The sequence below is a fragment of the Psittacula echo genome (assembly GCF_963264785.1).
Source record: "Psittacula echo genome assembly, chromosome: 5".
Taxonomy (NCBI): Eukaryota; Metazoa; Chordata; class Aves; order Psittaciformes; family Psittacidae; genus Psittacula; species Psittacula echo.
Genome location: NC_137739.1, coordinates 19,067,334 through 19,093,066, shown reverse-complemented (window position 1 = coordinate 19,093,066; position 25,733 = coordinate 19,067,334). Strand labels below are relative to the sequence as shown.

The following is a 25,733-nucleotide window of genomic DNA, read 5'->3' as shown; positions in this document are numbered from 1 at the left end:
CATCTTTCCTAGGAGGAAGGGCTCAGGAAGCCAGAGCTGCTCAGCCTGGAGAAGAGGAGACTTAAGGAGACCTCCCTGGAGTCATGAGACCTGCTGAAGGGTGTGAGGACAGAGGAGCCAGGCTCTGCTCTGGATGAAGAGCAACAGGCACAAATCACACCACACAAGATTCCCCCTGAATACAAGCAAGCACTTTTTTACTGTAAGGGACATCAAACACACCAGGACAGGTTGTGGAGTGTCCATCTGCGGAGATGCTCAAGCTCTGACCAGACACATTCCTGGACAACCTGCTCCAGCTGACCCTGCTTGAGCAGAGGGAGTTGGACCAGACGAGCTCAGGACATCCCTGCCACATTAAACAATGCTGTTAATTCCACAGAACACCATACCATGCAAGCAGTAATTACTTTGTGTTCACACATAATATGAAGCGGATGGAAGAAAACAAAACCACCAAAAATCGGGTGCAATCCCACATCTTCAATAGCTTAGGGGTCACAGAAAACTGAAACGTTGTCTACTCAGCCCTGTAATCACACAGACTGATAGCACTGCCTCGTTTCAAGAAACTTCTGTTTCAATCCACGTGCCTAGGTGCTTCTCCTGTCCTATTTTAGAACAAGTAGAAAATACAGAATGACTCTGCAGACCAAATGTTTGGAAAATAAAACAATAATTTGCTTTTAGCAAGGCTTGTTTTAAAATATAATACATGGAATCATCTTAAGAGCAAGTGACAGCAGAGTACTAGGATGGAAAACTTTCCTTTACAGCGTTTAGTGAGAGTGAAATCAGAACTGTTAGAAAGAGCCCTAATTTAACAAGACACACCCATTACAATTATCTGCTGGACAGCAGAATTCTCTGTAATACATGGATATTCACCTCCATAACATGGAATGTACTGTACAGTATGCAGCATCTGGCAAGGTGCAAATAATACAGGTTTGCGTATATGCACAGGGAAGTAACAGCCACATATTCCATATGATGATCTTGTAACAGGGATTATATAGACAGAATACTCATTTGTTCTCATAAAAAGCTTTTACTTTTTCTTTTTTTTTTTTTTTTTTACTTTTTCTACTACTTACTTTTTCACTTTTTACTCCTTTTTGGTAACAAGTCTCCTTGCAGACACTTCTCCCCCACTTGCATTGAGCTGTGCCCAAGGATGACAAAGCAGCATCATCATGGGTTCCTGTGCTTCCTTACAGGGAATGTAATGCTGTCACTATGTTTGCTTCCGAAAAACACATCCCATATCTATTAAGTCAAGAACAAAAATCCCTCCCAGTCCAAAGATGCATGATCATCCCAACTGGACTCTTCCATTCCCCATCTGTACTCTCTTTGTTGTTTTGTTGGGTTTTTTTCCCCATAAATAGTGCATTTACTTAAAACAAAAAAAAAAAATTATTTCTCAGAAGCTGCAAAATCCTGTCTCTGTGCAACTTCAAGTATGTCTCAGGTACTCAGAATCATTTCCAATCCTTACATGAATTTAAAAGAATCTTATAAGATTCTTTATTTGTCAATTAATACATAATTAAAACTCAAGAAAAAATGAAAACTTTAACTGGCTGGCTCTCGCTTGCAGTGTTAGTAACGGACCACAACTGTCCTCCTCCTCAAATCAGCAAGATCCTTGCACATGATTATTAAGCAACAAGAACACATCTGTAAAAACACTGCTCGGTGCTTCACGCTGTTCTCCAGTCCAAAAGCTATTTCATTAATTACCCCTTATTAAATCAGAACCAGATCCCTAGTAAGACTACTAAACCTTCAACGTTGTACTCTTTCTTAGTCTAACAGATGGGAGAAAAAAAAACACTTTATGTGCAGTTGTGTTGAGAAACGAGGTCGACACAGTGGTAACGGGTTTTTTCCACTGCTACTGCTTTGTCCCAGCTCACAGACTATCACTTCAAGAGGCTGAGCAGCAAACCCTACTCACAGTCCTCACTTATGGCTGAAAAGATGCTCATGACTTCAGCAGGGACAGGCGCAGACACAGAAGACAGAGTGCAAGTCATCCCCCCTCTCTCTTCTGCCTACATCTTTGTAACCCAAGAATCTTCGCTCCCTTCCATCAGAGGGGTTTGTTCTCCTCATGAAACATAAGTACTACAGGATACTGCAGACACTAACTTGGGAAATTATTTTAGGCTTGAGGTGTAGTTTTGGCAAACACAAGTTCCAAAACCAGATGATATACCCTAAAGGTAATTTCTTCCGTCAACCAAACAGCTTACTGCTGACATTAAGAAAACCGTATGGCTGCACAGAAATTATTCACTTTAAAAAGTGGCTTTTAACCCACAAATCAGCAAATCCTCTACGTGTTGTTGGCATCGCAAAGTGAATTCGTCAAACCCACCGGCCTGTGGCTGGGTTTTAGCGGGTTTTTTTTCCTCTCATTTTCACCGGGGCGCTTCAGCCGCAGAGGCACAGGCCCAAGGTGCCGGAAGAAACCGGGGAGAGCGGACTCAGGCCCAGGCAGGAGAGGGAATCCCGTCGGGAAAACACACGCGTCTCGCAGTCCCCGGCCCCAAGCTCCCCTTCTAGAAGGTACCACCGGCCACTGCCCCGGGCCCGCCCCACCGTAATGGCCGGGAAGGAGGGGGCCCGCCGCGGTGGCCGATGGAAGACATGGAGCCGAGGCCTACGGTGAGCGGCCCCGCCACAGGCTCGAGCCAGCCCCTCCGCCTACCCCGCCCCGGCCTGCACACCTATCGGCCGCAGCGAGACCGCGGCGCAGAGCCTCCGCCCGGCGGGCGGCCAAGATGGTGGCGGGGCGGCGCCTCTTACCTCCTCGGCCTGCTTGCGCAATGCCTTCTCCCGCTCGTACTGTGTGAGTAGCTGCTCGTTGTCCTCCCGCAGCAGCTCCAGCTCCACCTCGTGCTCCTGGTTGTCGGTGAGCACTGAGTCCAGGTTCTCCAGCACTGTGACCACCAGCGGCATCAGTTCCTTCACCACCTCTTCGTCATAGCAGTGGATCAGTCGCTCAAACTCGCGGTAAATGCTGTTGGCGAGGCCCGAGACCCGCTCCGACATCACCGACCCCGAGCAATAATCATCGCCCGGGTACCCCCCGACGCCGCCATCATCCAGCTGAATCTCCAGCATCCTGCCAACCACTCTCCCTTCCGCCGCTACCGCAGCCTCAGCCCCACAGACCGTCGGCCGCCGCCGGCTCTGCCCCGCCCCCGTCGCGTCACGAGCCGCGGGGACCGGCAGGGGCGGAGCGCCAGCGCCCTGACGCGGCTGACAGCTGGCAGCAGAAGCCGGTCCCACGGCTTGGCCGCGACAGCAGCGGGGCCCCGCGAGGGGCCTTGGGATGCATCGAGAACAGATCCGCCCCGGGACAGCTGCTTCGCCGAGGCCCGCGGGCCGGAGGAAGGGTGGCACAGGGGCAGCAGCATACAGGAGCTCCGTACCACACGGGAGACTTCCACAGAACCACAGAGTCACGGTCTGGTTCGGGTTGCAAGGGACCTTAAAGCTCATCCAGTTCCAACCCTTTGCCAAAGGCAGGGACACCTCCACTAGACCAGGTTGCTCCAAGCCCCGTCCAACCTGGCCTTGAACACTGCCAGGGATGGGGCAGCCACAGCTTCTCTGGGCAACCTGTGCCAGCACCTCACCATCCTCACATGGAAAGAACTTCTTTCTTACATCTAACCTGAACTTTCTCTGTGTAAGTTTGAACCCATCACCCCATGTCCTATCATTACAGGCCATGATGAAGCATCCTTGTAGGCCCCCTTCAGATACTGGAAGGCTGCTATGAGGTCTCCACGCAGCCTTCTCTTCTCCAGGCTGCACAGCCACAACTTTCTCAGCCTATCTTTATACGAGAGGTGCTCCAGTCCCTGATCATCCTCGAGGCCTCCTCTGGACTTGCTCCAACAGCTCCATGTCCTTCTTATGTTGAGGACAACAGAACTGTAGACAGTGCTGCAAGCGGGGTCTCGTGAGAGCAGAGTAGAGGGGCAGGATCACCTCCTTCGACCTGCTGGTCACGCTCCTTTTGATGCAGCCCAGGATACGGTTGGTTTCTGGGCTGCAAGCGCACACTGCCAGCTCATGTTCAGTTTCTCATCAACCAACACCCCCAAGTCCTTCTCCACAGGACTGCTCTCAATCTCTTCTTTTCCCAACCTATAACTGTGCCTGGGGTTGCCACAACCCAGGTGTAGGACCTTGCACTTTGCACTGTTGAACTTCATGAGGCTGGTGTTTGCCACCTCTCAAGGGTGTCAAGGTCTCTCTGGATCTGATCCCTTCCTACCAGCATATCAACTGAACCACACAGCTTAGTGTCTTCAGCAGACTTGCCAAGGACACCTCAATCCCATTGTCCATGTTGCCAACAAAGATGTTGACCAGAATCAGTCCTAACACCGATCCTTGAGGGACACCACTCGTTACCCGTCTCCAGCTGTACATTGAGCCATTGACTGCAACTCTCTGCATGCAGCCATCCAGCCAATTCTTTATCCACTGAGTGGTCCACCCATCAAATTGATGTCTCTCCAGTTTAGAAGCTAGGATGTCGTGGGGGATAGTGTCGAAGGCTTTGCACAAGTCCGGGTAGATGATGTCAACTGCTCTTTCCCTGTCCATCAGTTCCGTAGCCCCATCATAGAAGGCCACCAAATTGGTCAGGCAGGATTCCTCCTTAGTGAAGCCATGCTGGCTGTCACCAAGCACCTTGTTGTTTTTCATGTGCCCTATCATGATTTCCAGGAGAATCTGCTCCAAGATCCTGATTTCCAGGAGAATCTGCTCCAAGATTCTGCCAGGCACAAAGGTGAGACTGACTGGTCTATAGTTCACTGGGTCTTCAACTTTTCCTTTTTTAAAAATGGGCATTATATCTCTCTTTTTGCAGTCATTGGGAACGTCACCTGACTGCCGTGACCTTTCAAACACAATGGATAGTGCCTATCAGATAAATTCAAGTGTTTTTTCAGATTGGTGTTGGTGTCAGATGTAGTGGTGAGATAAGTACTACTTTCAAATAGGTCCTCATTTAAAATTATACAATAGTGTAATTCAGATCTCAAACTTCTTGAAAAAAAATAAAAAAGAAATTGCACAAATTTCATTGCACAAAACCCTTGTGGTTTTGTAAACAGTGTAAAAAGTTAACATTGTTTTATGTGGATGGAAGTGCTCCTTTCATCAGAATTTCTAGATAAATCTGTTGAGTTAGCATGGGGGGGTGGAAGTGAAATGGAAGATTAAAGTGAATTGTTTTCTTTCACGGAAGAGAAGCAAGATCATCCTGGTTATAATGTAATCAAAGAATTGGCTGCAGTTCAACTGGAAAAGGTTTCCCTAGCCCAAGCAAACTAAACAGAGCTTAAGGTGGACGAAACTCTCACCACCTAAACAGAGTAATTTTTATATCATTAATAGTAACTAAGGTAGCACCTAAAACTCCAAGTAATTTCTCAGTTGTGGTAATGTCTCGTGTCTTGGCCAGAGAATGCATGTTACAGAGAGATCCAGCCTTCTATTTTTAAACAGGCAGTCTACTCTTGGGAATCCTTACTGGTATTTCCAGCTTTAAAACTTTTATTTTTAATTTAGTATACTTTCTACAAGACTCAGGAGCTGTCTCGAACCAGACGTCATTCCTTGGTAAGTACTTACAGACCTCAGACCCTTGTATTTGTTTGTTCAGTTCTCTTCTGACTGAAGAAAACTGCATGTGGTTTTCTACAATATTGTACAGTTTCCATTAATTAAATGGACTGTAAAAAGAAAAAATAAAAGGTAGATAACACTATGTGTTGGATACCTTCTCAACCACAAAATGTTTCTCTAGAGCAGCTATACATCTGCTCACCCAGCCAAGCTCTCCAGTATTGCTACGCAAATAAAACTCTCATTTAGTCAAAATTTAATGAACTGCTTTGATGCAGCACTTTGCTCTCTTTAACCAGTGGAGGAAAGGCACACCAGTTCATCCTCTCTAATATTCTACATTTCTACAGCAGTGTAAATGGCACTGGTATAAATATGCACAATGAACAAACAAACAAAAAAGCATTTTCAGTCAAGAAGCAGTAGGCAAGGTTGTGCAAATACCAAACAAGATCTCAGACGGTGGTTAAGAGCCATATAATGCAATCCATTCCCTGTCTGATCCTAATGGCTAATCAAGGAGGCATCTTAACTAACCAAGGTTCTGACAGAACTGTAACCAGAGTCTTCAGAGGATGGTGAAAAGCAGAGAAAGTCAGGCCTTCTAGGAAGGTGCAGAGAGTTTTTGTTTAGCGTTCATAAAACATTAGTAAAAGCAACTTTCATTCTGGGTGAAATCCTAGAGATCCACGAACACAAATTTCTGCATCCCTGAAGGCAACTCCCTGTCTTCTTCTTTTTTCTTTTTTTTTTTTGAAATCTATTTTATTTGAGTTCTTTAAAATTGTCATGGTTTAAGCCCAGCCGGTAACTCAGAACCACGCAGCCGCTTGCTCAAACCTCCCCCCTGACCTTCTTCCTCCCCCTTCTCCTGGAGGGATGGGGAGGAGAATTGAAAGAACGTAACTCCCACGGGCTGAGATAAGAACAGTCCAGTAACTAAGGTATAACACAAAACCACTACTGCTACCACCAATAATAATAATGATAAGGGAAATAACAATGGAAGAGAATGCAATACCTTTTGATGTGTCACAATAACTGCTTAACTTGTGCACTAACTAGCTTGACCCCAGTACTCACTGCTGAAGTTCACTCGAGAGCTCTGCAATTCATCAGGAAAGGATATGCAAATGGTATAGCATTGTCTTAAGAGGTTTTTTGTGGTAATTAGAAAACTACTTATTTGCAGTGGCAATCTGCCCCAAGGATCTATAGGATCAGAGTTCTGTCTTCCATCTCTGTATTTTATTAATTCTCATTGCTTTATTATTGATATCCAAGTGTGCTTTTCAGGGGAGATGGTAATTAGATTCATGGTGAATATTAACACCAAAAATGCATGGGAAGTGTCAGTTCATGGTTGGGTTTTTATACTCACTTGCACGTGGACTTTATTAATTTTTTTTCTTGCCTATTAAATTGAGGCATAGACCTTGAACTGAAAGCAAAAAAAAAAAAAATTCCTCAATGAGGCCAGGATGGCTAATGTCAGACCCTTTACTCCCTGTCCTATAAAGTATAGAGAGGAAAAAAAAACCCCAAACCTCCAAAAATTAAACACCAAGCAAACTATACTACATGGCACCCATGGCCACTGCACAGAAGGATATCTTATGGTAAACTAAGGAAGAGTAGAAATGTAGTAAAATGTGCAAAACTCAAGATATTTTTAGAAACATCAGCTGCTGTTAAATATTTCATAGTAGCCCTTCTGCAACTGATATCCTTCCATGCCAGTAAGAGACAGAGAAGAACATGAAGGGAATAGGATGGGAAATTTCACATGTCATTTTGGACACACATATTGTGTACCAGCACACTTTCTTCCTGTATCTCCAACCTTAACCCCAGCCCCATTTTCCTCCCATGCTTTCAGCTGACAGACTGCAGGAGCACGGACATCCCTAGCCAAGGACAATCTTCTCAAGCAAAACAGGGCAGCTGAACACACCTTAGTGCCCAGAAGGTTTACATCAACTCCCCAGTTTCTTTCCATTTGCTTTGTATAAAGTAAGAGAGAGACTCCTGCAGAACCTCTAGAAACCTAAGCTACATTTAAAAGAAACCCTCAGTACAAATTTAAGGTGACAGACAGATGCTCAACCATGGCAACAAGGGATGCAGTGCAAGTATCAGAAGAGTCAGCTTATTTAGCAGCTCAGCAAAGAAGGAAAATTCTGACTGAGATCTTGCTGACGAAAAATCCACATAAACAAGAGGAAACATATAGCAAAAGACACTGCCTGTTTTAAGGCAGAAAATTGAAGCTATAAAATCAGAAAAACTGGTCCAAGGACTTCAAGGGCTTGATACTACTTTTAGTGAGCTTTCTGTAAAACTTAATTACAATTAGCTGTGTAGGTTTTAAACAGGACTTCTGAGAGCTCCAGGATATAACAAAAGCTCTACGGTTGTGGAATAAATTTACAGTTAAGTCGAAGTATTATGAGGATTTATGGAATGTGTAGGAACCAGGGAATCTGGGCAGGAACAACCCCAGGTTCCAGTATAGGTTGGGGAACGATCTGTTAGAGAGCAGTGTAGGGGAGAGGGACCTGGGGGTCCTAGTGGACGGCAGGATGACCATGAGCCAGCACTGTGCCCTTGTGGCCAAGAAGGCCAATGGCATCCTGGGGTGTATTAGAAGGGGGGTGGTTAATAGAGAGGTTCTCCTTCCCCTCTACTCTGCCCTGGTGAGACCACATCTGGAATATTGTGTCCAGTTCTGGGCCCCTCAGTTCAAGAAGGACAGGGACCTGCTGGAGAGAGTCCAGCGCAGGGCAACAAAGGTGATTAAGGTAGTGGAGCATCTCCCTTATGAGGAAAGGCTGAGGGAGCTGGGTCTCTATAGTTTGGAGGAGACTGAGGGGTGACCTTATTAGTGTATATAAATATATAAAGGGGGAGTGTCACGAGGATGGAGCCAGGCTCTTCTCAGTGGCAAACAATGATAGGACAAGGGGTAATGGGTACAAACTGGAACATAAGAGATTCCACTTAAACTTGAGAAGAAACTTCTTCTCAGTGAGGGTGACGGAACACTGGAACAGGCTGCCCAGGGGGGTTGTGGAGTCTCCTTCTCTGGAGACATTCAAAACCCGCCTGGACACATTCCTGTGTAACCTGATCTAGGTGTTCCTGCTCCGGCAGGGGGATTGGACTAGATGATCTTTTGAGGTCCCCTCCAATCTCTAGCATACTGTGATACTGTGTAATCACTCAAATAGAAATCAGAATGACTGAACACCTACAAATTCAAGTAAAGATGAATGAAATTTGACCTAATAGCCAGGAGACAATATTTAAATATCAGATATACTTAAAAGGTAAAACCTTACTCAAGCCTTGCATCAACCAACAACCCAAAGCTATGCTCCAGAACTTACAAAGCTATCATTGGTCCTTTACATAAAAAGTTTTCTTCAAGGATGGTTTCCTCAGGTGGTGTTCAGAATCTCAGTCTTACTTGTTTGCTAATTGATTTTTCGTATCAAATATCAATTCTCTTCCTTGAAGCAGTAATAAAAAAGGAGCTCCTTCTTTCCTCTGTCTGAACTGGTCTGGTTCTTCCTCTAGAAGTGTTGTGAGTAGTTTCTGACCCATTGATGCTTCTTTGGTTTTAAATTTTTTGGATCTTTCTTACTCTGTGACATAAGCCCACACCTCTCCTACTAAATAGAGATTCTTACTGTGTAGAAGATGGAAATAACAAGAGTCTTCAGGTTCAGTGTTCCTAAGTGCTCATAGATATTTAATCAGTCATGTCTATTAGTTCTGATTCTCTTGTAGGAAGTTCTGTGCAGCAGTCGAGACACCAGAGCTGCTGACATACAGATTTAGCAGGGAAGTACTTCACCTGGCCATGATCAGAAAGCTATCTTTAACTGAAAAGACACCTGAAGTATTTTATGCATGTCCCTTTCCTCCCTGAAGACACCCTAAAGTTTCCTCTAGACATGCAGTAACTTCAACCTGGACAAACATTCATGCCACCATTACAAATCCTTCACAAGGACGAGTATATATATGGAAAAAAAAACACTTCTGAGGGAGAAAATTGAAGTATGTGTCCAGACTCACTATGCAAAGGAATCCAGTATTTTCAGCTTTCTATTTACATACCACAATGCTGATCCATATCTTTCCTTTGGCATCCTAGGCTAGGATAAAATAAAAAACATCTACATGGCAACACAAGTGATGTTTAAAACAACAGCATTTAAAAAAATAGACTTTAAGGATATTTTATAGTTTGACTCTGTTCACAAGACAGATGCTCCTAAAATTCTTAGCTCTTATAAGTATGCACCACTGTTGAAAAATTTTTATTTAACATCATATTCCCTGCTATGTATGCAGCTTTGAGCCACAGACTCAGGTGCAGGAGGAATCCGAGACTGGTTTGGGTTGGAAGGGATCTTAAAGCTCATCCAGTTCCAACCCCCTGCCATTGGCAGGGACAACTTCTACTAGACGAGGTTGCTCTAAGCCCCAGCTAACACTGCCAGGGATGGGGAAGCCACAGCTTCTCTGAGCAACCTGTACCAGCACCTCAGCACCCTTGATATGAGGAAAGCTAGTGCCTGGAAAACATAGGGTTAAAGTACTTTTCACTTAACTTAGGTCTAAGATAGAGAACAATGTCTGTGTTGTAAGTCTGTGGTGAGATAGCAGAGTTTAGTAACACTACAAACGTGAGTGAATTACTTCTTCTCTTCCTTCTCCTTATCAGTTAGTTTGGATATAGTGCCTCCTGAACATCTGCTAGCTTTGGATACTCTTTGTCTACAAGTCCTGTTTTGCCTGCAATAAATTTGTACAAAGGTAATGAGGTTCTAAAACTATGTCAGCTATCAGAAAGTTACAGGTGTCCTGAGAAATCCCTGATATGTCTGGTTTCAGCTAGTTTTGTGATTACTGAGGCATCCAACTGTGCCAAAGGTGAAAAGTACATCGTGAGGAAGACTGCTTACTTCATCTTGAAGACCCCTGCCCACGATCATGGGAGGGCAATGCACAAGCACCAAGAGGACAAGATTTATGATAATGAGTTCTTGGAACTAATTGTAATAGCCCTGCCGCTCTATCAGGAATCTAATGAATATGCATGTTTGTGTGTAATAAATATCTGCTCACTTAATCCCTCGGCGTGGAAATTAGGAGGAGCAATCCCCCTTGCACCTGGTGCCTTAATAAACATACCTGCTTTATAACTCTCTTTGAGTTGTAGAGTCTGATTTCATGCATCGACAGGGAAGAACTGCCTAAGATCTCATCTCAATCTCCCCTCTGTCAGTTTAAGGCCATTCCTCTTTGTCCTATCACCCTTTTAAAAAGTCCCTCTACAGATTTCTTGTCTGGATTTCCAAACCCTACTGCTTGCTGTGAGGGACAGCCACACCCCAAAGCCTTACTCATTTCTTTATCAAGCCTTATTTTCACATCAGGAAAGGCACAGGCCCTCAGTGTTGCTACTATGAAGCTTATTTGATGGCTCTTTGTGCCTTGTTTGGGTAGAAAACATTATTCAAATGGGAAAAAAAATATACTTACCCTTTCAATCATATAGAGGCTTTGGTTTTGGTTGGTTTTTGTTTTGTTTTTTTTGTTTTTTTTTTTTTTTGGAGGGGGAGTCTGTTTGTGGTTTTTTTTCCTCTTCTTTCCTTCATTACCAGGACCCTGCTCTTGTGGTAACTCAAAACCTCTTAATTTGTGCTCAGCTGGTTTCTATCTGTCTGTCTGTCTGTCTGTCTATCTATCTATCTATCTATCTACCTACCTACCTACCTGTTCTCCTGCAGTACTTCTACTAGCTTAAGAAACTACCTTCTTTCCCCATTTCTTACATGAGACACTTCTATTGACACATCCTAAAAGGCCCAAAGCATCACATTTTGTACTCCAGTTTATGTTGATCCAGTTTCTGCCTTTTGTATGCACCAGTTTTAATTCTCTTTACTAAATTTCCTCTTTCGGCCGAGGACGATCCCTCCAGTTTATCATGCTGTCTTCCTAATCGGATCTTTTCCCTTTAGACTCCTTTCAACCCCGCCCAGCCCTGGCTCAGCCTAGCGGGGGAGGTCCCGGCCCGTACCGGCGGAGGCCTCCGCGGGAGGTCCGGGCTGCGGTATGGAAGTGGCGGCGGAGCGAGGTGAGCGCTGCCGGGCAGAGAGGAGAGGAGGTCCGGCACGGGGGTGCGGGCCCCGCGGAGGGTCCGGCGTTGTCCCACCCGGGTCGGGCTGAGCTCGCCGCGGGGGCTTGGCGGGGCCTGAGGGAGGGAAGGGAAGGGCCAGGCCGGGCCGTGATGGGAGGTGAGGAGGGAGGTTAGGGCTGAGGTAGGTGCTCTCTGCCCCGAAGCCGCGTATAGGTTCGTGGTGCTTCTTCTTCAACAGCGTCCTCATTGCTGCTACTTACGCTTCGACATCCCCGGTGTTCTGCAGGAGCAGCTTCAGGGGGTAAGTGCAGGACGTTTGCCTGGGCTTTGCTCCAGCAGTGCAGAGGGTGGGAACGGGCAGAACTCAGCCCTTGGTCCCCGGCAGAGTTTCAAAACCTTTTCTTACGGTGTCGATAGAGGAGTCGTGCTCCAAGATCTTATATTCCCGATGCTGGGGGTGAGGGGTTGCTTTGCTGTGAGGATACACAAAGCCAGGACAAGCTGTGAGGGGTCAGAACAGGTCATACAGAGAAGCTGTGGCTGCCCCATCCCTGGCAGTGTTCAAGGCCAGGTTGGATGGGGCTTGGAGCAACCTGGTCTAGTGGAAGGTGTCCCTGCCTGTGGCAGGGGGTTGGAACTGGATGAGCTTTAAGGTCCTTTCCAACTTTCAAATCAGTGTGGGATCCTCTGAAAAACTAGTTACGTTCTCAAATGCTAGAAAAATGTGTTGTTTAGGGTTCAGAGTGATGTTTCGGGTGATTTCAGGGGTTTCTCCAGGAATGCTAGAGTTCCAAAGTTCTTACCTTAATTCCTGACTACTTGACTCATTTAGTTCGTTATCGCGTTTGTTTCACGTCTTGATTATTCTACTCACGTGTGCCCTCTGTTGGCACAGCTGCTGTCCTGTACTTTGCTTCAGCAGTAAGGGCAAAAATATATTTTATCATGCCGTTAACGTCTTAGATTTAGACAGTGAACGCCAGGCTAAATTTGGTGCAGTTTGTTATTGCAAACAGGAGTAAAAAGAGGAAAATAGGTCAGCATTTATTCCTTGATCTTCCACAACTTCTGTAGGTCTGTGGGAGAAGAGTCATGTGAGAGAGGAGTAAATGAAAGGTTCTTTCATATTTTTTTACCTAGTTAACTGTATAGCATAGTGCAACCAAGCCATATTTTTCTGTGCTAGGAACTGGGCAAACAGTGTTTTTAGCTGTTGACACTCTCATATTTTACCTTTGGCCAATTTAGCCTCCACCTGCTACACAAGTGATACAGTGGTAGTCAGAGCATTCATGGCAGTGCTTGCAATGAAGAGACTTGGTTCTAGACAAGCATTTCCCCACAGCCTCGGACATTTCTACAACAGCACATCTGAGGGGTTTGTAGATATAATGGCTGTATGAAAGTCATGTGGTTAATGTCTTGTGCTTATTCACAATGTTAAGCTTGTGCCTGCTGGTGTGGAAGACCTGGTGTCCATTTCCTAATGCAGGTAGATTTTTAGTAGTGGAAGCTCTAGGGTTTTTTTCCTGATCAGGTGGTGTTGAGGAGATGTTGCTCTTCAGTAGCAAACTCGATGTTACTAAGCCATGCCACAATTACCAGTTTCCTGCTGTTCAGCAGATGCTTTATAGCTGCAAATTAATATGGGATACTGCTAAGTTTCATATTTACACACTGCTTAAGATGTTAGAGTACATAATGAAGAGTCAGATCAAGCTAAGCTATAGCCAAGAAACTAAAGGATCATATAAACCTCATGGTGCAGCCTCCTGGCTTGTCTTGTGGACTGGAGTGTGTCTGAAACCGTTGAGCCTCTGAAAGTGTTGCCACAGGAAGGGGAAGGGAAGATGTGCAGTGCTGGTGGCTGGTCATTTCTCGTTTGGTAAGGGCTGGCTGCCTGGGAGAGGACACAATTCCTCTAGTTCTTGGTTGTGGAAGTGGGAACTGAGGAGGAGAAATAGAAATCTAGTAGGCAAGAGTTTAAAATTTTTAAAGGGACGCTGGGTTTTCATCTGTTTCTGCTGCCTACCAAAGGCTCTGTGACTTGTTACACAGAACTTGACCTGCCCCAGTGAAACTCATGGTAACGGCGCTGGGCATAACAGCATGCTTGGCTCTGTCAAAGGCTTGGGAGTGACACCTGCACAATACAACTTGTTGTATGCAATTTATGCTTGGACATAAGTCACTTTTCTCTTGCTTTGAGGGGTGGGGTAGTTTACCAGTTGCTTCTCAGCAATAAGACATCAATGTTCCTGTTTTTGTTTTCTCCTAGAAATGCAGTAGTGGTTATTCTGGCTGGATTCCTGATTGACAAACTAGGAAATTGCTGTAAGTTCTGTGCACTAAGTAATTTATTCTCATACTGAAGTGAGATTTCGGGCTGTTCTTTCAGTTCAAAGGAGTAATCAAAGGTCCCACTTCAGTAAGGTCACAGAGGGATGGGAGAGGAGGGACAGCTCTGTGTGTGGAGCACGTGACAATTAGTTAAGCAGCTCCACGGAGGCAACCGAGACATTTTCACTATTTGACCACTCACTTACCTGAATTAACACAGCAGTGCAGTAAATATGCTTTCCTCAAACATGCACATTACCAGGGAATAGCATTATCCGTTTTCTATGGGACAAACCGATAAAGCAGTATTCTGTTCCCTGCCGCGATGTTTGTTCTGGCATGTGCCATAAATCTCAGTCCCAGCAAATGCAGTTGTGCTCCATCCCTGTGTCACTGAGGTGAACATCCTACAGATTAGGAGATAGAGGCATAGGGAAGGAGATGGCTTGCTCTAGGCCATGGTCTGTAGTAGAAATCAGGACAGGAACAGGGACTCCAGAGAGTTCAAAGTCCTCTGTTTCACTCTGATGCTCTAACCTCCCACCATGATAACAACATCAGTATTTTGAGGATTCACAGGTAATTTCATGAAGAGACCAGTCTTTACAAAATTAAAATAATGAGGGTAAACTGATGGAAGCCCACAGATACTCTGGTGTGTTTTGAGGTTACTCTTTTGCACAGACTGCTTTTGTCCTTAGCATGTCTATTAAGGTTTTCGTATTTTCTTTTTTCTTATGTTTCTCCCTAGTGGCTGTCTTTGTCTTCTCTCTTCTGACTGTGTTGGGATCATCAGTCTTTGCTTTAGGTGCACATTTCAAGGGGTCATCATACCTCCTGCCAATGATGCTAACAGGAAGATTGTTCTTTGGCTCTGGAGTTGGGTCACTTACTAGTAAGGAATTCACATTTCTTAATTACACCTCACTGAAGGGTGGTCATGATTTATTTGTATTTTGTCTCCTAAACCATTGTGCTACCCGTCAGCTTCACCTGCTCTGCACCAGGAACCTGCATTGCTAACAGAACACTGCTTCTTGAAGGGTTGCATGGGTTTAATGTGTACTGACATTTTAAAAGTCTTCCTCTCTAGTAAGTTTGTCCTTCTCCAAGAGGTGGGGACTGAAAGGATTGCTATGCCTTTGGGGTTGTTTTTTGCTTGCCTTGTTTGAGGGGTAAGTTCACCTCCCATGCCCCAGCATGATTTAAAATGGACTATGAAGCTGACAAGTAATGCCTCCACTTGGGATGTGTAGAGGTCTCTTACCCCCTCTCAAGCACTCTGACTTGAGAGGGTGTTTGTTGCTCCTGTGCAATGCTTTTGACCACCTCTGTCTGTACACGAGAGAAAATCCTGTGTTCTCCAAGTTGTGCAGAATTGTATCACAGCCTTCTGGTTCAAGGGGAAGGAACTGGCACTGGCATTTGGACTGACTTTGTCTTTCTCCTGCCTTGACAGTGTCCTCAACTTCTTCACCCAGCAGTTTGAGGCAAAATTTGGAATATAGTGGACACTCAGGGGAGGTGAGTTTCTCTGGTGCTTTGCCCTTTGGTTTTTTGGACTTAAGTCTAGCCTGTTCCATCCACTTATGAGAAGTGCCTGAAAAGGATGGTGAAGTTAGCAGGAGACACATTATTTCTTAGTTTTTCCTGTTGCATTCTGTATGCAATGGAGAGATGTTTTCTTCATTGGTGCCTCCACAATGAGGAATTTCTAACACCTCTTGTGTTTTATCCAGGTACCCTGCTGTGTGTGCTTGGTTATGTTTCAGCCCTCACAGTCAGTGTACTAGATAAAATGGGCATAAAGTAGCAGGGCTTGGATGGGATTGTCCAGCAGGAATCCAAAAATGTGGCATGTGGTGCACAGACAGCTTTTCCATCTCTATCTGTGAAAGCCTGGGGTGGGGGATCGCTGCTTTTGCAGTGCAGGGAAAGCTGCAGTGGATCTGCTCCTGGCCAGGAGAGAGCATTTATACTGGTTAAACCTTGCAAAGCAGTTCTTCAGGTAAAGCTGAGGTTATTGCACCTGTAAGCTACCAAACAAGTGTCAGTTTTCTGTTTGGAGTTTCTGTATTTGCAGTCTTCAGAGACTCTAAATGGCATTACTTTTCTGAGCCAGACTCTTCTTGACTGTAGGTGGCTCAGAAGAGGATTTTATACATAAAACTAGACAGCACCCTCCCTCTGGAACCGCTTTCTGGCTCACAGGATCCATGATAGAAAATAGCTGATATGGTCAGTGCTGAACTGTCTTTTGCTAGCCCTTATCTCCCATTCCTCATTGCGTTCTTCTGTCTAGCAATAAGCATTATGGGCAATAGGTTGCAGTCTTTATGGCACTTTAATCCTTAGCTTCCTTCTTATGATATAGTTCTTAATGGTTTCTGTAGCTTAGGGTTGTGATTCCTGTTTGTCCTGTATCTTTCAACTATGTTTCACTGAAGTTTTTGCAGTCAGCTGTTTAGAACAGTTTCTTGCAGCCATAACCTTTATAAAACTAAGAAGAAAGCTTTTGTTTTGTTTTGCTTACTTGAGTATTGTTATCTAAGGAGTGCTTTGGAGTCAGCACATGCTAAATTTCACTCAGATGTTTGTGAGCTGTCTTTCAATTCCCTTTTACTTGCTGTTACTTCTTGCATTTTTTGTGACCTTCAATGGCTTGCAGAAAGCGACATTAGTGTGAGGCTGAAGGTTGTTTCCTGCTGAGTGAGGGCACATCTTCTCTTTACAGTGGATTCAGGACATCAAGTGACTTCACCTCTGCTACTGGCTCCCGGTCCTCACCATCATGTTCTTCTATAATGGAATCCTTCCTTTTGTGGCAAATGCCAGGTATTGCTCTGTGGCTGTAGTCCCACTGACTGATACAGGCCCATCAGAGCCTTTGCAGGCCCTTGATTTTTCACTGACTGGGAAATATGTGGGTAATATGTTTGTTCCTTGCAGTCATGAAGCACAGAGAAAGATGACTTCAACACCTAGTCAAAGACTGGAGGGTGCTTTGGCCTTCAAAGATGAGGGAGGCTTCTGAAGGAAAGCAAAAATAACTTAAAGGGAAATGATTCAACCAATATTTAAACCTTGAAACACTGTCAAAGGAGGTTCAGAACACTTGGGAGGAGAGGAAGAAATCCTTTATTTAAAACACAGCCTGTAGATATATCACCTTTCTGATAGTCCAAGGAAGTGGCTGTCTTTAGAGCAGGGTGGGGGTGTTTGCTTCACAGGCCTAGGGCAGTTCTGTCCTGGAGTTCTTGCATATTCTCTGCTGTGTTTGGAACAAAGTTAAGTTGGCATCAGCCAGGGTTTGCAGGTGAGGAAGCCTTTGCGTCCCAGTGCAAGGTTTTCACACTTCCTTTTGTATGCCTTCATTTGCTTAAAGCGTCAACCTGCCAGACTAAACTGCGACTCCAGCTTCTGTCCTGTGGCTCTGCCATGGGCTTGTCATTTTGCTGCTTTTCTCCTGTTTGTGGATGATGCGGCATCTACCCCATAATGAACATGAACTTTTATATTAGCAAAGGCCTGCCATAAAAAAAAAGGACATTATTTTGGTAGTATTCCATGAGTGATGTATAGCAAGCCACAGTGAAATTAGGAGTGAAGAAATGTCATCATTGTCATAATACACATACAAGTGACCTCTTACCAGTAAGATAAAGACATTAGAGATGGCAAAGATATCCAGGCCTGAGGAGACAGCTGCCCTCTCACTGTCGCTGTGAACTGTCTCCATTGATCACACAGAGTCCACGTTTCTGCAATTCTGCCAACCTGTGGAGCAAAGTTCAGGCACCAGGAGTCACGTTTAACATACCCTGTCTGGAAAAAAATGCTGTGCTACTTCCCAGATGGGAAAATAATGGTCCCAAGGCCACAGGTGTGGTGACTTCTGCTGCAGTAAACCTTCAGGGAACAGTGTCTTGTTTTATAAACTTCGCTGCCAGCAGAGGTCCAGAGGCTCACTGGTATGAAGGATGAGCAGCCATGCAAGTGGCCAAACCAGGTTTAAATGGCTACAAGATCGCTAAATAAACCAGTGTCTGGGTTCAGCTGTAAGTTATTTTTCTCCTTCCTAGTAGCTGGTGCAGTGCTGTGTTTTCAACTTTAGTCTGAGAGCAACACTGATAACACGCCGATGTTTTTAGTTGTTGTTAAGTAATGCTTACTCTGATCTTTCTAAGCTGTTGCAACTGTACGACTGTAAGTTCTGTAAAGAATTACAGAAAGTTTTAACACTGTTTTTGCACACCCTTAATGAAGGTGAAAGGCTGACTTGTGACAATGAAAACACAGTTTGGTTTGGATGCTCTCAGCTCTAAACAGGTCTCCTTAAAGATGCCAAGGCCGGGGGGAATCCTCCTACTTCTGAAGTGCGGGTGTTCAATTTAAATGCTGATCTTTGCTGTTGGGTTATTTTTAACTCTGTTTTTCTGCCCCTCAGCATTCTCACCCCTGGATTGATAATGATTTCTGCCTCTTCAGAGAGACTGTACAAAATCCATCTGTGTGTTTTGGACAAGTGATAGCAAATTGCTGCTCCTGAGCTGTGCTGATTTAATTGAGTATGTGCCCAGCTTTAACCTGCAGTTCTACTCCGAACTTGCAGGAGCATCTTGAGAATGGCCATTTAAGCACCAGCTTGAACAACAAGGGCTTGGCACTACAAACCAGATGGAATCAAACTTGTTTACAAATCCTCACATTAAACCCCTTCTTTTCCCTATGTTTGTGCTCAGACTCACTTTTTGACAAAATAACCAGATCAAGAATCCTAATTATGTGATTTCTCTGTGGGGGTTGGAATGCATCGAAACTGTCAGAGACCATGGGAAGGAGGAACTACAGCAGGCAATTAAAGAGTGACGTGTTCCTGACTGGTACTTGGAAGATGTTGGAACTGGCAAGGAATAAGGATGACAGAACTGGACAGAGGATGTTGATAAGAAAAATCTGATAGACCTTTTGCCTGAAGTTGTAAATATAACTGCAAGGCAGACACAGATGTGCTTGGCTAAATGCTTGAAAGCATATAAATATCGTGTAATCCTTGTAATAAACGATCCAGCTTGTACTCTACCTCTGGGTCTGTGCCTTCCATCCTCAGAAATGGTGCCCAAACAGGGGCTTGACAGAGAGCCGTGACTCAGTGACCAGTGAGAAAGCCCAGCCAAACCCCGAAAGAGCTGCGCAGCAATCGAATAGTACCTCTGATTGAGGTAAGCAGCTGGGAACATGGGAAACTCAGTATCCCCCAAGCACAAATCAATGTTCAGGGTGCTAGTAAAATTCCTAGAGAAGAAGGGGTTACTGTAAATGAAGACAGACTGAAAGACTTGTTAATATGGGTCTCAACCCATGCCCCTGAGGCAACATCAACTAATATTTATCAGAAGGCAATGTGGGACAAGATTGGGGTCGGCCTCTGGGATGCAGCCTCAAGGGATGATGCGGCAGCCCCCTAATTGCTGGCTGTATGGCGCTCAGTCTATGAGGCACTTGACAGGGCAGCACAGGAGGCATCGGCAGCATCAGCCTCTCCTGTCCCAACAAACACCACTCCGGACCCTGTCCCAGAAAACAGCACTCCGCACCCTCTCGACCCGGGGCCAGTAGACCCAGAAGCTGAGCCAGATCTATTCCCGCCTGAACCTGGCATTGGCTGTCGTGAGACACAAGCTTTGCCGGTGCTCACGCACTCTCCCGCGCGTATCGATCCGTGGGAAGTTATCCGCCGGCAGGCTGCGACAGCAAATTAGCCAGGCAAAGACAACCCTTTTGATTCCGGACCAATCGACCCTGACAGAAAACCCGACCTCTACCCCCCTGACCCGCATGATATGTGGAAAAACATTAACAAAGAAGCGAAAAATCAAGGTGATGTAAACGTGCCCCAAAACCTGAATGTTACACATCTCGTCCGTTATGAAGCGAACCGCGGGCTGGACGGCGGGGAGGAAAACGGCGCTCCCGCGGAAGCCGGGTGGAGGCTGCGGCGGCGGCTCCCCTCCGGCCGAGGGGCTGCACCTGGTGTCAGCGGTGGGATAAGGAGCTGCAGAACACGGGCGCGCCGCCTCCACCTCCCCGCTGCCGCGACCTCACTCACTCGCACGGCGGCGGCAGCAGCAGGCTCCGGCAAGCTCCCCCCATTGTCTGCCCGGGGGCAGAGGGCTTTGTGTGCTTCGGCAGGCACGGGTTGGCGCTGCGCCCGCCAAGATGCGCGCTGCGGGGCAGCGCGGGGTCCACTCCTCCCGGTGAGAGGCGGGAAGAAACCCAGCCTCTGTCCCGGAGGTTTTTCACCCACAGCAATGGTCTGTTAACAGATAACGATTCAGTCAAACATGCTGCCCTTCAAAATACAGCTTCCATAGATTTTTTGCTATTAGTTCAAGGACATGGTTGTAAAGATTTTGATGAGATGTGTTGCATGAACCTATCTGATCATTCTGAGTCTGTCCATGATGCAATTCAAAACCTAAAGGATGGAGTTCAGAAGTTGCGAGTGGAGAGTAGCTGGAATTGGCTAGAAAGTTTGCTGTCAGGATGGGGCATAAGTGCATGGTTGAAAGACATTATTAAAATTGCAGTAGCCTGTGTAAAAATCTTTTTATATATTTTAATCACAGTTCCTTGTTTACTTGCTTGTATAAATCGTTCGATCGCTAAGTCTATTAACAATGTTTTGTTAGTTTATAAAGAAGGTGGAGATGTGGGGAATGCTGCACAAGAAGCTGCGCCAATAGACCTGGATGAGAGCCCGGACATCTGGACTCTTACCAGCCACAAACCTTGGAAGAAGTGAACACGACAAGTAGGGAAGAACCAGAGAAAGAACATTGGGTGGAACCAAAGAAAGAGCATCAAGATAATTTCTGAGGACTGTAAATCTGGAAACAGGAGGATGCTTAAGACAAGATAAAGAATGTATAGTCAAGGGGAAGTGGCAGTGATGATGTGGTAGCAAATAACTATGTTTAGAAATAATTACTCAAGCAAAGGCACGTGGACAGTAATGTGAAAGAGTGTGTGATCAATGAGATTGTTTTGTGCAGGAAAAGTACCAAAGGAGCTAACTGCTACTAACTGCTAGGCAGAATACTATAAAAGCCTGTAAGCTCACTCAATAAGGGATTTCGTTTGTAGCCAGAAACAGAGTCTGTGCCTCAGTTGCCACAAGATCGAGCCTGGCAGGGGGTGCCGTCCCATATAGAGGGTGGCCTGTGTGCAGTAGGGACCTTAGGCATGTTTACCCCTAATAACACTATGATAATAAATAAACAAGGATTGCGTTCTCAAAGGTCAATGCATACTTTTCAACCGAGCTGTGATGACAAAGTAAATTTCTGGAACCCAGGTGAAATAATAGCTGCCTCATTTTTAGCTGCCAAAGTAGCTAGAGCTCAAGCTTTAGCAACATTGAATAAATTAGAATGTTGGCTTGCTAAACAAACTAATGCTACAGCATCTGCTCTCTCTGCTTTGCTCACGGATGTCAACTGTATTGGGCATGTGACTTTACAAAATAGGGCAGCAATCAATTTTCTCCTCTTAGTGCATGGACATGGGTGTGAAATTTTGGAAGGAATGTGCTGCATGAATTTATCAGACCATTCAGAATCCATACATGAAAGTATCTGCAAGTTGAAAGACAGTACGACAAATATAAGGAAGATGATGCAGGGGGTATAACTGGGTGGCTATTGACTTTGATTAAAGGACGATTGATCTTCCTGCTTGCTGTCTTTGCTATGGTATGTGTTGTACCTTGTTTGTTACAATGTATGCAGTGAATGTTATCCCAGGCTTTTGAGAGGCACGTCTATACTGCATTGACAAAAGAAGAAGGGGGAACTGTGGGGGTTGGAATGCATCAAAACGGTCAGAGACCATGGGAAAGAGGAACAACAGCAAGCAATTAAGAGTGATCTGTCCCTGACTAGTACTTGGAAGATGTTGGAACTGGCAAGGAATAAGGATGACAGAACTGGACAGAGGATGTTGATAAGAAAAATCAGATAGACCTTTTGCTCGAAGTTGTAAATATAACTGCAAGGCAGACACAGATGTGCTTGGCTAATTGCTTGGAAGCATATAAATATTGTGTAATCCTTGTAATAAACGATCCAGCTTGTACTCTACCTCTGGGTCCATGTCTTCCATCCTCACATTTCTCCCTCCCCTTCATTTCATTTTTAGCAAGTTTATCCAGGATAAATACTCTAGTTACAGTCAGCAGGCAGCTACTTAGATTGCTGGGGCAGTGTATGACAGCTCCCTTGTTCTGTCTGCAGCAGCTGGCATATTAATTGTGAGTATCCAGACCCAGAAGTGCTTGCTGGTAACTTTTTCCTGACTTTCTGAAATGTCTTTGTTGCAACCCCCTTAACCAGAATTTAGCCTGTTATTGCTGTACATGCAGGCCTTTAATTCCTTGCAAACTGCAAGAGGCACTTTATTCTGAATTAGTTTACAAGAAATAATGTTAATCTGTTTTTCCCTCTGTCCCTAATTGTGCTATGGTAGCATCAAACCACGGGAAGTGTGGTATGCTTTGGGAAGTCTGAGACTGGAACAGAAAGGATCAGGATAAGCTTTGCAAGTAGATGGGAAGAGATGACCTGCACATCATCAGTCCCTGTTTTGTTAGACTCTTCCTTATTTCCCTAATTGTCAGGGCATAATGGTGGGGATTTCTTCCCCCTTTATTAAAACTGCCATTTCACATGAATAGTGGACACTGATTCTGACAAGTTTTTCAGCCTCAGTTCAGGAGGACACAAGAGGAACTAGTATATATGCCTGCTATAATATTGGCAGCTAGGAAATGATGTCACTGCCAGTCACCCCAGTGCACTCTGCACAGCCACTCCTGTCACCAGGGCCTGTGGGAGGCTGGGATCCCTTGTAAGAGGACTCCGTTTCCTTTACCAGGACTATGTTGGACTGAGAGGTGTCTTTGCTGTCAGCTGTGCTGCACTGACTCCGTCAATCTTCGCTCTCCTGGCATTTACTTTTGTTCCTCCATTAGTCTCCACTGTCTGGTTGGGGATTACTTACTCCTTTGCTGCTGTAAGTTCACAACTCTTCTGCTGCAGTTGGGTGTTTTGGGGCTGTGCTCCTCCCTCCTGGGTGGCCAATGTCACTGCCCTGGTGTCTGGATGAGCAGGTTTAGCAGCCACAGTTTGAAGTCACTGGCTCCCCAGTCCTGCAGACTGGTTAACAAGTAACCCCAAAGAATATAGAACAAAATACAAAGCAGAGTAAGGGACCATTTGGTACAGCATGAAACATTAATCTGCGTGTGCTTTTCTTAGTGCTTTTTTACCTTGACTGTAATACCTGAATCTCCTTTGAGTCTTTATGAGCTAAACCATTAGGTTTAACTCCCCTTCAGCAATCTGGAGTCTGGTTATTCCAGTTTCAAATAGCATTTGTTGTCTGTGCTGTCTCAAGCTGTTTGAAAAATTGGGGAACAGTCTAGAACCAGGCAATAGGTTGGGAGGTATAAATACCAGAGGCTTTGAAGAGGAAGTATACATGTTTATTTAGTGGGAATAATTCCTTTTTAAACCAAAGACCATCTAACAGCTTTAAATAAGGCTGTGATTCCTCTTCTCATTCCTTCCAGCTTGCTAGTATGTGGCCATCCATACCTCTTGTGGTCCCCCAAGCAACCTTAGGGATGGCAATGGGGCTTGCAACTTCCACGCAGATGGTTGAAGTTGGCCTTTCAAATCTGATCATGGGATGCATTCTAGGAACACAGTCCAGGTGGGAATGCTGCTGCTAATTTTTCAAGCAAAGACATCAATCAACAGTACTTGAGTGAACAGAAATCAGTGTATTTGCAAACTGATGCTGCAAGAAGCTATAGAGGGGCCTTAAATATCTTCAGGTGACTGGTTGTTCTATCTGGTTTTGGCCTTTTTTAGTGAATTAAAGACCCCCCTGTGGCACTGGCAACAGGTGATGATCTTTATGTTGGCAAACACTGTAGCATGCACTGCTGCCTCCATTAGCCTCAATCTTGTGGACAAGAGACAGGTAAGTGTGATAAGAGGTAAAGAATAGCCTGGCATCACCAAGCTGCTTTTATTGATGTAATAGCTGTTGAGTGTGCATTCCAGCAGTTCCTCTGACATAAAAATGGGACTGCATAAAAAGAGAACTCTCAGCTACACTACTGCTGCAGTGTGCAGTGGTCTTACCTACTTTTGAGCTGTTGGTGGCTGTGGGTTTTGGCAAGAAGTTGAGGGGCAGGGCCAAGACACAGTGCAGCAGAACATGTGTACAGGAAGAACTGTCTCTTTTTGGTCTCTAATTGCTGTTTTGAATTTCTAGGGTGGAACACTAAACAGAAGAAGAAAGGGCACACGTGTGGAGCAGGACAAAGGCCCTGCAGATGCAGCACCACTCTTTGGTGATGGAACAGGGGATGAAGGCTCTGTCAGCTGAACCTTGGCTGTACAAGAACAGTGACAGCTGCCAGGCACAGCACTGATCACTTCCACTTCAAAGTAGATTTTTATCCTGTGTATTTTAAATGTCTTTGAAGGGAACTGTCCACAGAAAGTTAACATTTCCACTTTGTTATTCCTGGCACATATGTGGGAGGCGTTTGCTGCATGGTTCTCGGTTATTCTCCAACACACAGAAACCTGCATTGGGCAGCACTTCAAGAGCAACACTACAGTGAATACAATGGACCCAGCTGAAGCTTGTTCATGAGGCATTGGAGAGCTACTTCTCAATCCTGCACCAGCACTGCCACAGGAGCTGTGATGGAGATCAGCAGCAAAGCAGGCAGGCGTAAGAACCCTGTACATCAGCCCTTGCTAACCCCCAGACTGGGGTTCCAGTTACTCTTCCAGCTGAGCGTGCAGCTCTCACTAATTACATATCTATGCAAGTGACACCATCACCATGCTTTAGGAGGGAGACAGAATTAATCACACTGATTAATTTTGCACACAAGCCAGGCTTAATTGCCAATTACCTTACTAAAAATGTGTCCATAAGCCAAGCCTGTTCATTTGCATTCAAAAGCATAAAAGGTTTGTTCTGATCTGGAATTGTGTCCTTTAAACCAGGGGGCTCTTTACTCACAAATGCCAGAGGCTTATTTTACTCAGCCAACTGCCTTCTGAACTATGCAAAATGCTCACATGGACTCACACAGAGTTTACAAAAGCACAGAGAATGCTTGAAGGATGAAGTAAACTTTAACATAGCCAAGCGCAGGGAATGCTGATGTGAATGATTTATATACATTATTGCACAGTCTTAAGAGAAAGAACAGCTCTGCTCAAGTTGCATTTCATACAAACACTGTAGATTGAAAGCAACTGAGGCAAGGGCAGCATCCAGCAATGACCTGATTCACTGGAGAGAACGTCCTCAGAGAGCAACGTTTTCCAATTTTTAAGTTAGGCTGTGAGTTCATTTCACAGTACAGACAATTAAAAACTTGTTGCAGTCTGGTGCAGCAGAAATTTGGGGGTGGGGTGAGAGTCACATAACTGCAAAATCAGACTCCTTTAGTTTGGTGGCAACATCCTGAGCTCATCTG

The 25,733-nt window shown here is 45.1% G+C and overlaps 1 protein-coding gene and 1 pseudogene across 27 annotated transcripts in view; one reads left to right on the top strand and one right to left on the bottom strand.

Annotated features, from left to right (window-relative positions):
• Window positions 1-3,192, bottom strand: part of MAPK8IP3 (mitogen-activated protein kinase 8 interacting protein 3) — a 74,916-nt gene extending 71,724 nt beyond the window's left edge. For 25 of the 26 annotated variants that reach the window (XR_013957100.1, XR_013957101.1, XM_080620085.1 and 22 more), the window contains exon 1: window positions 2,818-3,192. Coding sequence is in view for 23 of the 26 variants with exons in the window: in XM_080620085.1 (XP_080476211.1) it covers window positions 2,818-3,135 (318 nt within the window). In the remaining 3 variants the exon portion in view is untranslated. Of the gene's footprint in view, window positions 1-1,097; window positions 2,510-2,817 lie in introns of those variants that run through there. The other variant, XM_080620096.1, reaches the window with a different exon arrangement.
• A 7,487-nt stretch (window positions 3,193-10,679) lies between these two features.
• On the top strand, window positions 10,680-24,619 carry LOC308221195 (lysosomal dipeptide transporter MFSD1-like; annotated as a pseudogene). The gene is made up of 14 exons: window positions 10,680-10,776; window positions 11,703-11,978; window positions 12,025-12,122; window positions 13,880-14,004; window positions 14,100-14,155; window positions 14,913-15,056; window positions 15,530-15,685; window positions 15,901-16,016; window positions 16,896-16,996; window positions 22,361-22,472; window positions 23,096-23,233; window positions 23,796-23,935; window positions 24,097-24,208; window positions 24,506-24,619. The product of its transcript is annotated as a lysosomal dipeptide transporter MFSD1-like (transcript).
• Window positions 24,620-25,733: the final 1,114 nt, after the last annotated feature.